General features: G+C 44.7%; 2 protein-coding genes across 3 annotated transcripts; both read left to right on the plus strand.

The window, feature by feature from the left end:
• Positions 1-318: 318 nt before the first annotated feature.
• On the plus strand, positions 319-5,789 carry ndufs1 (NADH:ubiquinone oxidoreductase core subunit S1). Of its 2 annotated transcripts, none has more exons than XM_080492638.1 (19): positions 319-406; positions 1,643-1,719; positions 1,809-1,900; positions 2,097-2,204; positions 2,282-2,358; positions 2,452-2,533; positions 2,609-2,739; positions 2,817-3,002; positions 3,094-3,228; positions 3,314-3,428; positions 3,509-3,654; positions 3,744-3,872; positions 3,957-4,086; positions 4,186-4,346; positions 4,508-4,662; positions 4,802-4,977; positions 5,077-5,211; positions 5,347-5,419; positions 5,507-5,789. In XM_080492638.1, exons 2-19 carry the CDS (start codon positions 1,647-1,649, stop codon positions 5,596-5,598), a joined length of 2,196 nt encoding a protein of 731 aa, XP_080348764.1. In that variant the 5' UTR covers positions 319-406; positions 1,643-1,646; the 3' UTR covers positions 5,599-5,789. The 2 variants fall into 2 exon arrangements, with proteins under 2 accessions (XP_080348764.1, XP_080348763.1); XM_080492637.1 differs by having other exon boundaries at positions 323-431.
• A 1,306-nt stretch (positions 5,790-7,095) lies between these two features.
• On the plus strand, positions 7,096-12,561 carry LOC308127800 (ras-related and estrogen-regulated growth inhibitor; the record flags this gene model as incomplete). The annotated part of the gene is made up of 7 exons (XM_080493126.1): positions 7,096-7,147; positions 7,787-7,843; positions 7,910-7,983; positions 8,047-8,185; positions 8,454-8,547; positions 8,760-8,831; positions 9,125-12,561. 7 exons carry the CDS (start codon positions 7,096-7,098, stop codon positions 9,231-9,233), a joined length of 597 nt encoding a protein of 198 aa, XP_080349252.1. The 3' UTR covers positions 9,234-12,561.
• Positions 12,562-12,793: the final 232 nt, after the last annotated feature.

Below are 12,793 nucleotides of genomic sequence, written 5' to 3' on the forward strand. Positions count from 1 at the left end.
GTTTTATTTTGTTTAGGCTTATGTCATTAGATAAATTGTAAGAATATTTATATTGGCATTTTTATGAATGAATGTAAAATTAAATAAGGAGCTGTTATCTGTGCGTTCTTAGCGGCACTATAGCAAAGTTTTAGTTGAATATAATTGCATAGTATAAATAAGAACTGGCCTATCATAAAGTGACAGGGTTCATGGTGAAATCGTACAATGTATTTTTGTGAAATTATTATTCAGTATTGTTAAAATATTTAATTACATCTACGACGGTGCAGACAATAAGATTTGTATTATGAAACGTGAGAACTCCGTTGAACCGGAAGTTGGTACAAAGTGATTTCCGCTAACGCCATAGCTTCTCACTTCTAAGATCACCGCTGTTCTGGTCCAGAAGGCCAAATAGCGATAGGTAAGCACCGGAAACATATCATGCGGTAATGAAAACATTTATTTCTATTCGTTGTTTGTTTTGGCGACACGGAAAAGCCGGTTTTTGATCTTACAACGTCACGTACCCTCTAACAACATCCCATGTCTGTGTCCTTGAGTAGCTAACGCTGTTAGCCTGCAAGCAAGTTGATCTCATTGGAATGTCTGTTACTTCTATTATTAAGTGTTACACAATTATTAACATTTAATATTGAATTAGCCTATATGTGTTATCTCCTTAATTTGTTTGGGGCATAGATAGAGCGCTCCAGTGCTTGTTGTTGACAGTGACTGTGACGGAGCTACGTAACACTGACTGGAGAGACTCTGGTTATGCACACAGTCACTGAGTTTTAAGAGGTTTTAAAAGTTTTAAGCTCAGCCTGGACCGCATAAACAACGGCCAGGCACTAAATTATGTTTTTGTGAGCTATATACACGTGACTTTGCGATCTTCTCTGAGAGTAAATTTCAAAGAATCCAAGTGAGAGTGAAGTGCTTCACAGGTGAACTTAAAAGTAATCTAGTACATTACTTGTTTTGTGTTTGCTTTTAATTGAATGCACACCTGACTTCTGTGTTTTTGAAAAGTGACATAACCGACCCTGTTGTGGTGACATCACTGAAGAGCTGACCTTATTTTTGTTTGAGTCATATTAGGTTAATACTATGACCTTAAATGAACCATAAACCTTTTGGAGGTAAGGGTGCCTGAATTTTCAAATATGCAGTTAGCAGTGCAACAATATGTTGGATTTCTTCATAAAATTGTTAAAGTTGATCATATAAATAATAATGCTAATAGGACTCTTCCATGTTTAGATTAAGCCATACCTCTGTATGTCATGCAGAGTGTGTAAAGTAATAACATATTTTCAACAGGTCATCCTCAATCATCATAATAGGCAATCATTGAGGTCTGTTTTTATAACCTCAATATTTATGTTGCTAATATGCTTTTATTCATTGCTTTTGTTAGTTTTTTTATTTGTTGTACTCGGTTTTAGATTATTTGTTCAAGCTAAGTTCTGGAAATTTGTATTTGACTTTTGTCTTCAATTATGTAGACAAAATAATTACCAAGCACATAAAGAAAGTAGTCAGGGATAGTAGTCAGTGCACTCCTTTAATCAACAGGCCCTTTGTTTTGTTCTGATCCAGCAGATTTTTGATTGGAGTTCAAAGTGTATGTTGGCTCATTTGGTTCTTTCCACAGCACCATGCTGCGACTGCCGACCGTCGGCCGAGCTCTTGCCGGAGCCGCCAAGGGCAGCCTGGCATCTCCCAACCCCGGTAAGAGCAGTCTGTGTGTCTTAAGAAAAGTTAAGCAGAAAATTGTGCCTTCGGTTCATTGTTTGGTCGTCTGCTTTGTTCGATTTCAGTGCGTACTTCAGTGCGTGCTGCCAGCAACATGGTGGAAGTGTTTGTGGATGGGAAACCGATCGAGGTGTTGCCCGGAACGACTGTGTTACAGGCAAGAAATCAAGAAATACTCACTGCAAGCATTGTTTAAAACATGTTAGCTCTGAGAGTGTGTCACGTCTGGAGGTTCAATTCAACTGAAATATTGCAGAAAGTTGAATTTTAAGGTCTTTGTTATATGTGTAAGTAACAAATCTGTTCAGATCTCCATTAACGTCTCAATTTTTCCAATATTCTCTTTTGATCAGGCGTGTGAGAAGGCGGGCATTCAGATCCCCAGGTTCTGTTACCATGAGCGGCTCTCGGTGGCGGGAAACTGCCGCATGTGTTTGGTGGAGATCGAGAAAGCACCTAAGGTAACGGAACAAATCTGAACAACTCACTCTTAGATAAAGCTGCACGTTTCAGTAACTGTTGCAAATGTTGTCTTTAGCCCGTAGCAGCCTGCGCCATGCCTGTGATGAAAGGGTGGAACATCCTCACCAACTCGGAGAAGACACGCAAAGCCAGGTGCAAAGCTCACCGTCTGATCCATGCTTCAGAGTTCAAGCGTTATTAGTGTCCAGTTGAGCTTTAGTAAACAGGCTTGTTGTGTGTCATCAGAGAGGGAGTGATGGAGTTTCTGCTGGCCAATCACCCGCTGGACTGTCCCATTTGTGATCAAGGAGGAGAGTGCGACCTGCAGGTAACCTGACAAGCAGCGTGACTGTGAGACGTCGCCACGGTGACGTTTATTTGACAAGTCCATCTCCGCCCTCAGGATCAGTCCATGCAGTTTGGCTCAGACCGCAGCCGCTTCTCAGAAGGAAAGAGAGCAGTGGAGGACAAAAATATCGGACCACTCATCAAAACCATCATGACCCGCTGTATCCAGTGCACGCGCTGCGTTCGGTAAGTGCAGACAGTCTGCAGTCGCATGAAATTCAGGTTTATATCGATCGCTAATGTCACATTGTGTTTGTTGCCAGGTTTGCCAGTGAGATCGCTGGAGTGGAGGACCTGGGAACAACGGGCAGAGGAAACAACCTTCAGATTGGCACATACGTAGAGAAAATGTTCATGTCGGAGCTTTCGGGCAACGTCATCGACGTCTGCCCTGTGGGCGCGCTCACCTCCAAACCCTATGCTTTCACTGCACGTCCGTGGGAGACGAGGTGGGAATTTGTTTGACTCTCACACCGATTTTTAAAACATTTCTTCAGCCAGAAGAGGTGTAAATTGTTTCGTTTTCTCTCTTCCCTGCAGGAAAACGGAGTCCATTGATGTGCTGGACGCTGTGGGGAGTAACATCGTGGTGAGCACAAGAGGAGGGGAAGTGATGAGGGTGATGCCCCGGCTGAACGAGGACGTCAATGAAGAGTGGATTTCTGATAAGACCAGGTAATGCACGCGGAGTAAAATCTGCATTGCTGGGTGATTCACCCGTATATTATTGACGTGGTTTTCCTGTAATGTGGACCTGCAGGTTTGCATATGATGGTCTGAAGAGGCAACGGTTGACCCAGCCAATGGTGAAGGACAAGTCAGGTCAGCTGACCCCGACCTCCTGGGAGGATGCTCTCACTCGTGTAGCAGGAGCAGTAAGTGTGTGTTGCTCTTTGTTTTCCTGCAGCAAGACGTTTTCCCGTCGGTGTGAGTTGATCTCTATGTGTTTTTGTAGCTGCAAAGCGTGCAGGGCAACGACGTCGCAGCCATCGCAGGAGGCATGGCCGACGCCGAAGCGCTCATCGCTCTCAAAGACGTCCTCAATAGACTCAACTCGGAGAACCTCTGCACGGAGGAGGTGTTCCCGATGGCCGGCGCCGGGTGAGGAAGGCTGTCTGACGTTGCTGAGCTGTGAAATGTGCATCACTGCGGCTTCATGAGCTGTTTCATTTTGTTTGTCTTCATCTCAGCTCCGACCTGCGTTCCAACTACCTCCTCAACTCCCGAATTGCCGGGATTGAGGACTCCGATCTGCTGCTACTGGTAGGAACCAACCCGAGGTACGAGGCCCCGCTGTTCAACGCCAGAATCCGCAAAAGGTAAAGAGATATACTCGCTATAGTTGCATCATTTGGTTTAGTGTTTTCTTCGTCATTCTTAAATGTGTGTTTCTCCCTGGTCAGCTGGCTCCACAATGAGCTCCAGGTCGCCATGGTGGGCCACAGTGTCGACCTGAGCTACTCGTACGACCACCTGGGAGAGGAGACCTCCGTTCTAAAGGAGCTGGCGAACGGCACACACCCGTTCTGTCAGGTAAAACACACACACAGAAACATCTGTGTGATCCAATTGGAAGGAAGCTTTTTTTTTTCAGCTCTCACTTCCTCTTTTTTCCCTTCCCTCCGTCTGCAGGTGCTCTCAGCCGCCAAACGTCCCGTGGTGGTGGTGGGCAGCAGCGCCCTGCAGCGGGAGGACGGCGCCGCCATTCTGAGTGCCGTCTCCACCATCGCTCAGAATGCCAGGGCCAGCAGTGGAGTGGAGGACGGCTGGAAGGTCCTCAATGTCCTGCACAGGTACGACAGGGCAGCGGTCAACTCGAGCAGGTTTCTAGTTCAATCCCAGATGGTCTTGACATCAGTCTTGATTGAAATCTACAGCATCTCTTCCAGGTCTGCTAATGATACACACGAAGGTTTGACTTAGCGCACTGAGAGAAATGTCTGTGTGTGTTTAGGGTGGCCAGTCAGGTGGCTGCGTTGGATCTGGGCTACAAGGCCGGGGTGGACGCCATCAGGAAGAACCCGCCTAAAGTCCTGTTCCTGCTGGGCGCCGATGCCGGCTGCATCACCCGAGCCGACCTGCCCAAAAACAGCTTTATCATCTACCAGGGTACGCCCACACACACACACACACACACACACACACACACACACACACACACACACACACACACACACACACTCGGTTGGTTTTCACTCATCGGATCTCATCAGGTTTTTCTTCTTAACGTTTGTCCTCAACCTTCCAGGTCACCATGGTGATGTAGGAGCCCCAATGGCAGACATCATCCTGCCTGGAGCTGCTTACACAGAGAAAAACGCCACCTATGTGAACACTGAAGGCCGAAGCCAGCACACCAAGGTGGCGGTCACTGCGCCGGGCATGGCCCGAGAAGACTGGAAGGTCATCAGAGCAATATCTGAGGTGAGGAGGACATCTCTTTCACACACACACACACACACACAAGCTGAACTCGTCTTGGAGCGCCGTGCGATTCAACATCTGGCATTGGTGTGTTTGCAGCTGGCCGGTGTCGCGCTGCCCTATGACTCTCTGGAGGAGGTGCGGTCCAGGCTTGCCGAGGTTTCTCCAAACCTGGTTCGTTACGATGACGTGGAGGAGGCAAATTACTTCAAACAGGCCATTGAGCTCACGCAGGTACTCACAGTCTGTCTGCAGTCTCTCAGAAACATCAGAAGTTTCTTCAAATCTCTTTTTTATCCTCCTAACTGGACATTGATTTATGTCAAGTGTCAATCAAGTATTTTTAACTGAAATGTTTCGTCCTCTCAGACTGTGAACCAGGACCTTCTTGCAGCTCCCCTGGTGCCACCTCAGCTTTCAGCAAAAGACTTCTACATGACAGGTAAGAGTGCGTGCGTGTGTGTATGTGTGTGTGCGCGCACGTGCGCGTGCCTTCAGATGAAAAACTTAAAGCTCCGTCTCTGTCCAGACTCCATCAGCAGAGCGTCTCAGACGATGGCGAAGTGCGTGAAAGCCATCACGGAAGGAGCCGCCGCCGTGGAGGAGCCGTCCGTCTGCTGAGACAAAAACTCTCTCCTGTTCTGTAACAACACTTAACACTTCTCCCTACAAAAGAAAAAAACAAACTTGGTGTTGCTCTTTAATTTAAACCTGTCCTCGATGCTTGTTGTAAATCGTTTTCACTCCTGTGAGCGAGCTTTGTTGAACGATGCTGAAAATATAAATAAACTCCTACAAATGTCACTAAGTTCATTATTGTTTGGTCTTGCTATGTTGGTTATACAAAGTGTTTTTGGCTTGATTATGTTTAATTCTCAGATACACTGAACCTTCAGTGAAACTATTTACGTTGTTTCTTTACTTCCTGGAGAATATATGAAGTAGTTTCAGTTAAAGGGCAACAATTTTTGGATGACTATTTTTGTTGGAGGTCAACTGTAAACATTTGAAATGGAGAAGAAATGCAGAAACTCCCAAGACTTGAGTTTTACTTCTTTTGGTCATGTTGTGGCATTAGATGCAAATATCATTGTCCTTTCCATCACAAGTTGTCACTGTTTATTTACAGCCGACACTGAATCAAACAAACCGCAAACTTTCCAGGCTGCCTTCGCCGAACGGTGTTTGTGAAATAAGTCCACGCTACTGTAGCGTGCAGGTTTTAGCAGAGTCCTGAGGGAATGTCACAGCCACAGAGCACTAAGATAATGAGCATTAATGGCACACCTCTGGGAAATTACACTTTTGATATGTTCAGAACTCCCGCTGTGTTTTTATTCCACCTGAATCAATCAGAGTCACTACAATGATGATGCTCTTCAGTTTAGGAGATGTAGTTTAAGATAAGGGTGCAAATGTGCCCTGAATGAGCTCTGTGCTTGAAGTTGGACACAGTTTCTACAGAATGACTCATATTTTATCCCCATAGGGAGAGAGAGAGGGAGCGAGAGAGAGAGAGAGAAGAGAGGCCTTATACCCAAACACAAGCAGAGAGGACAGTCCCATCCCTCCTGCAGTCTGCTCAGTGTCAGACAGAGCACTGCTCTCTTTAGTACTTCTCGCCATATCTGGACTTTATTTCAACGTGAAAGGTAAAGTTTGCTTTTTAAATTTTGTTTATAAATGTATATTTTGTGCTGCAGGTTTGGCTGATGAAGTTTGGCCTAACCAGCCTGTAATTCAGATTTTTTATAGAAAAAATTCTGGGGCTTCTTAAATTGAAATACAAACTGAAAAGAGCCTGAGCCATAAAATGAATGTTTTACCTTTAAAGGGTTGAGTTGTAAAATGTAAACCATGCCTCTGTTGTCCATTGGGTGGCAGCATTGACTCCGTTTGTTGTCAGTTTTTTCATTAATTAATTCTTTTATATACTGTCCAGCTGCATCACCCAGAGATCCAGGCATTGTTATGTTAGATATTCCTCAGACTTTCTTTGAGTGACTAAATACCTCAACTGCTGGTGCAAGCTTTCAGATAAACTACCTCTGCCGGCCCCTGCAGGGCTTTCATGAAGGTACAAACAGCTGGACGCTCAACACTCTAACAAGCAGGAAAATGGTCCCTCTTAAACTTCTCATTCTGGGAGCTCACAACACTGGAAAAACAGGTAAACCACAGTCCTGAAGGCCTGAAGAGAGAGTGGAAAACACAGAGGGAGGAGGAGGAGGAGGAGGGCAGTGTGTGGTTGAGTGGTGGATTGTGTAACAGGTTGATCATCAGTGAGTGAAAGAGGTCACACTTAGACACAGTTTGAAGGGTTTCTGCTAAAAATGGAAACTACACCCAAGCCTGGAGTAGTGAAGCACTTAGGCCTTGTTTTTGACTTCACTGTCAAAGTAGATGATTCCCAGAGGAAACTAGAGCTGACTGCTACATTTCTCTGCTGATTCACTTGTGGACAGAGGACCTGAATGAAAACAAAACTGTGTTTCTGCTTCAGCAGAGGCTCAAATGACAGCATAGGCAATGACCTTTTAATGTGTCCCGCTATAATGCAGCGAGCCCCTCGGCAGCAAGTCAAACAAACATGAACTTTCCAGGCTCCTTCCACCTAAACACAGACAAAGCACCCGTGCGTTCAGAAACTCCAAAAGCAACAATGTCGAGATCTGACGACACACGTCGTGCAAGTGTTTGGTGCGGCAGACAGGATGCAGACCTGTAGCTCCGGCTTGTTAATGTGAGAGCATGTGAGGGAACTCTTGTGTTTCTTTCTCCACTGACCGTGTCTGCTTTGTGTCTCCAGCTCTGTGTGTCCGTTTCATAACCAAACGCTTCATCGGTGAATATGACCATAAGAAGGGTAAGACAAACTGACCAACCTGTTTCATTCACTTGGCAGATCCACACTAAGTGTGTCTTTCTGCAGAGATGACCTACAGATGCAGTCGGATGGTGGATCAGGAATCTGTGGATCTGGAGATATTGGATGTAGCTTGGAAGGTAACCTTTGTGAGACACATCTAACTCGTGAAAGACAGAGTGTGACCAAGTTTTGTCCTTCAGGAGAGCTCTGTGGCTTCACTGGAGGCCTCCATCCGCTGGGCCGACGGCTTCCTGCTGCTCTACTCCATCACACAACGCTGCAGCTTCCTGGAGGTCCCACAACTCAAGAGCCTCATCGACCAGACCAAACAGAGTCTGGGTGAGAGGCTCACTCACACATTACTGAAGGAAACTTTATTTTATGCCACAAGAAATGGTCAAACTGGAAAATGTTTGGCTGACTGCCTCGGACTCTACCGATTGTGTGTTGAACGTGTTCACTGTGTGTGTGTGTGTGTGTGTGTGTGTGTGTGTGTGTGTGTGTGTGTGTGTGTGTGTGTGTGTGTGTGTGTGTGTGTGTGTGTGTGTGTGTGTGTGTGTGTGTGTGTGTGTGTGTGTGTGTGTGTGTGTGTGTGTGTGTGTGTCAGTGGTTCCCACAGTGCTGGTAGCCAATAAGGCGGATTTGGAGATCGGCAGGGAGGTGACAACAGAGGAAGGACAGAGACTTGCCAAGGATTTGAGGTTTGTGCGCTTTAATTTGAAATATTGCCTTGTTCAAGTAGATGTTATGAACAATCATCTTTGTGAAAATGCAATGTGTTTATCATATCTTTGCAATACTCAGAATTTAAGGATGAAAATCCTAAATTCTCTGTAAATAACATGGGCTTATGAACAAAGTTGATCCTTAGAATATCACAGAATTAACTGTAACTCTTTATTTGAATGTGCAGGTGTAGTTTCGGGGAGCTGTCAGTGGCTGAAGCCGTGTTGGCAGTGGAGGCTGCAGTGTTTCAGCTCATCAGGTGTGTATCGCGTGTTATATTCAGCTGATCACACTTTTTCACACTTGCACACTGTTCAAGTAAATTTGTGAAAACAAACTGTGAAATACAAATTGTATTTTGCACTGTGATGCATCGTTATAATGGTTTTTGTTCAGGTTTTGTGAACAGATATTTAATTTTTATAATTTACCGATGCCTCTTTAAAAGTAAAGAAAACATTCCAAAGTCATTCCATTCATCCAAGCCACTTGATATCAAACCGTGCACCGTGTCACCTTGCATAATAATGAGTTTGAACCCCTGTGTTTCAGGCTGGTGCTGGACCAGCAGCGCCCTCTGCCGGACCGCCGCTCCTACATGCTAACTGTCCGCCACGCTCTGACCAGGAAACTGACCCGATCCAAGACCATGCAGTGGTGATCGCAGCCAACAAACCACTCACTTCACTGTGATTCATTAGAGAACAACATCGCTTGTTCTGTTTTTCTCTTGTTTCGTAGCAGTCGTCATCACTGAAACGCGTGAGCATGTATTTGCATTGAGGTAATGCCTCTTTTGTCCATCACTTGGCAGTATCGAGTCACTTTGGAGACCCACATGCTGTCCTATACAATAAGCCTGAATATTGTGTATTGTGCCATTTCCCAGAAAATGTACTATTTCAGAACTTGAGTTATTATTTTTCAAGCCTGTTTCACTCGTGGTTTTTCTCAAGTTTGCAGTTTCCAACTTTCTGGACTTGATGACAACGGAGATTAGTCGGGGCAAGTGATCAGAGTGATGCATGCTCCACACAACATTTCTCTGCAGACTCACAAAACGTGATGCAGAAAGTGGTGGCGCCAACGGCACAATGCGTGCAATCCAGTGACTTTTACAGATTTGGGAAAATTTGACCCAGAAATGGGATATGACACTTAAGGGACACATAATTTGTGAGGCGGTTTTCGGCGGGTTCCAGTCACCCCCGATGATCTCATGTCTTTTAAAAGTCAGCACACAGCCTAACGAGCCAGGGTGAGGTTAGTCGGAGGAAAGAGTGGACAGATGGTTTCATGGTAAAAGCTGATCAATTTACACAAGACATGAAATCAAAGTGGCCAACTTTCTTTTTTTAATTTGACATTTGAGCAATTCGTTTGCAATGCCACTTTTGTACAGTAGGTGGCAGTAGTGAGTTGGAGTAAGTTGGACAAGTTGGTTGACTTGCTGATGTCAGTACATAAACCCACCAAGACCAGCACATAGACATTAATGTGTTCTTTTAGTAGCTTTCAATGGGAAAGATTTAAAACGACTTATCTTATTTCAAAATGTCATAATCACTCACGTGTATTTACTTAATGACGGTTCCATGTTTTAAAGGGAAGAGAGACGTGTTTTTGGATCCTGGGTTGTTACATGTTTCATCCTCCAGTAGGGGGCGGTACAGTCACGCGGATTGGTGCAGCCTCCTCAGTGTCGCATATATAACTCAATAAAGTTATCCCTGTTCACTTGGTGTAAAAGCCTTTGACAACCAGAGTTACTGAAACAGGAGATTAATACTACAGTTTTACATTCATAATGATTTTCATTCAAATATTGATCCTTTCAGCCTTGTAAAGGCTGTGAAGTTCATCAGTGAGTAAAACTTGTTTTGTGTCGATGATGTAACGTGAGTAAAGAATGAGTCTGACTGCTATTACAGTCTTGGCATGACTCGACTGCGTCTCTCCGCTCTTCTCTGAACTCCTGAACTCTGCCTTGAGCGAGACGCCGCTGAGAGAAAGGGAGAGGAAAAATCAACATAGTAAAATACAGAATATAAGATGGAAGTTGTAACAGGGAAGAAAAAGTTGTGGCTGCTTCTCCAGTCTGACTCCTCTGTTTTATCTGCAGCTCTTTGTAAAGGCATGATGGAAAACTGGATGACTCTCCATCGCTCCACTTTGTCCACCCCTGTGACCATTTATTATACCATCCACTGCTCCACCCAGCTACCACCAACCAACCACCCACACAACCCCATCGGCCTTTTATATAAGCACAGAGGGTAAAAATGTGCGGCCTGTTCCAGATTTTGCTTTTGAGTTCGAATGTGGATGTTATTTTTAGCTTCATACATTTGGGTTACTGTCTGTGATGACTTTTCAGTAATGCAGTTTTAATTGTTAGCGGTGGAACAACGCAAAGGAAAACAACAGTTGTTGGATCTTTTATGGAGAATTTATGTGGGTTTATAACTGGAACATAATGACCCCTCAACTTAGAATCTGTTTGGCTTCACTGGAAACTAAAACCTATATTTCTGTTGACGCGACACACAAATAACCGACTGAATCGGAAACAGTGGGGATTAAAAATGTCCAATTTCTTCAGATAAAATTAAGGACTGACTCCTGCTATCCCACGTCTGTGAAATGCTGTGTGCAAACTCATTTGGTCACGCTCGCAAACATGTTGGTGATGGCAGTTCAGAGAGTTCCTCTTGTTCCATCACTGATCTGCGGTTAATTGTGAAGTAAATTAATATCGATGCATGAATTTCTATTCATCAACATGATCTGGTGTCGCTACAATTGGCGTGGTGAAAACATCACGAAAACACTCAAAATGCTCCTCCTCCGCCTCACTGCTTTGATGTCCCAAACCTGAGTGGATCGTGGAGACAGGAGGGGGGGCAGGAAGTGTGATGACATCACAGTGGTCACCACAGGGATGAGAGGTCACGACCCCGTGTCAACTCTGCATGCCCAGAATAGAAGATGACTCACACTTGCATCAGGACAGCAGCAGCCAATCAGAAGCTCCCCATCACATGTGTCAGGAGCAACAACAGCCAATCACAGAGCTCGTCCATTCAAACGCACTGACAGCCTCCGTTCGTTCAAAGTCTGAAGAAATTCAGAGTCAATTTCAACCTGATTTTCCTTGTTTTCTGCTCAAATCGTTTAAATCTGCTGATCAAAGTGAACTCAGTCTCTGCAACTCTGCTGACAGACATTTGTTTACACAAGTTAGTCACAGTTTACAAATCAAGCTCATTTCATGCTGTGACCTGAACACAAACTATCTTCAGCCACCAGCGAGCGTCTGAAACCCATCAGAAGTGCAATCAGAGCCAGTTTGGAAGTTATAACAAGTTTCAAGATTTAAGACAAAAAAGTGGTATTTATGCATTTCCAACATTTCTCACGATGTTTCCTTTTATTTCAGGACGGTTTCTTCTTGCAGCCGTTCTGCCTGATCGCTCACTGTGATTGGACTCAAACAGGAGCGGCCTCTCGAAAAAGCCGAGGTCAAAAACTCCTCAGAGTGTCTCCAGATTTGAGTTTGAGCGTGTGAGATTTTGAGGAAAGCTGCCGTCGTCAGTGAAAGGTCATCGCAGTTACACAACACCGGTGTGTGTGAGAGACAAACAAAGATGCTTTGTCCCATGGGGTGGGACAGCTACCTCCGTAAACTGATACGTGAACGCAGAAAGACGCCAGAAAAGAAGACACCAGGTGGATTCAGAGGTGGGGGCATGATGGATAAGAATATAGGGAATAAGGATTCAGGTGGGAAACAGCCTGGAGAACTAGAAGAGATCATTACATAACAAAGCATTGTCAGGAAAGGAACATAAAACACACAAAACTCTGATGATTATCACTATTGTTGATTGTGATAGGAAGTTCTGTGTCTTAACCTCCGCCACACCCGCAGCGACGACCTTAAACTGAACAACGCAGTTGGGAGCCCTTAATAAAGATCACCACATTCTAAAAAACATCAAGATTGTCTGATGATCCTTCAGGATTGCTGAGATAGAAATCAGAACCATATTGTAGAGCACTGTCATTATTAAGCTGCCTCTAACATCCGATCTTGCACGTGCCAACATCGAAACCACAATGTCCTTGAAATGAATTGTGTACCACTGAGGCCTCCCCTTGATTACATATTTAATTTTATTAATACAATGTAATGATGAAAATATTGATACAACTATAAAT

Source organism: Lipophrys pholis (genome assembly GCF_963383615.2).
Source record: "Lipophrys pholis genome assembly, chromosome: 23".
Classification (NCBI taxonomy): domain Eukaryota; kingdom Metazoa; phylum Chordata; class Actinopteri; order Blenniiformes; family Blenniidae; genus Lipophrys; species Lipophrys pholis.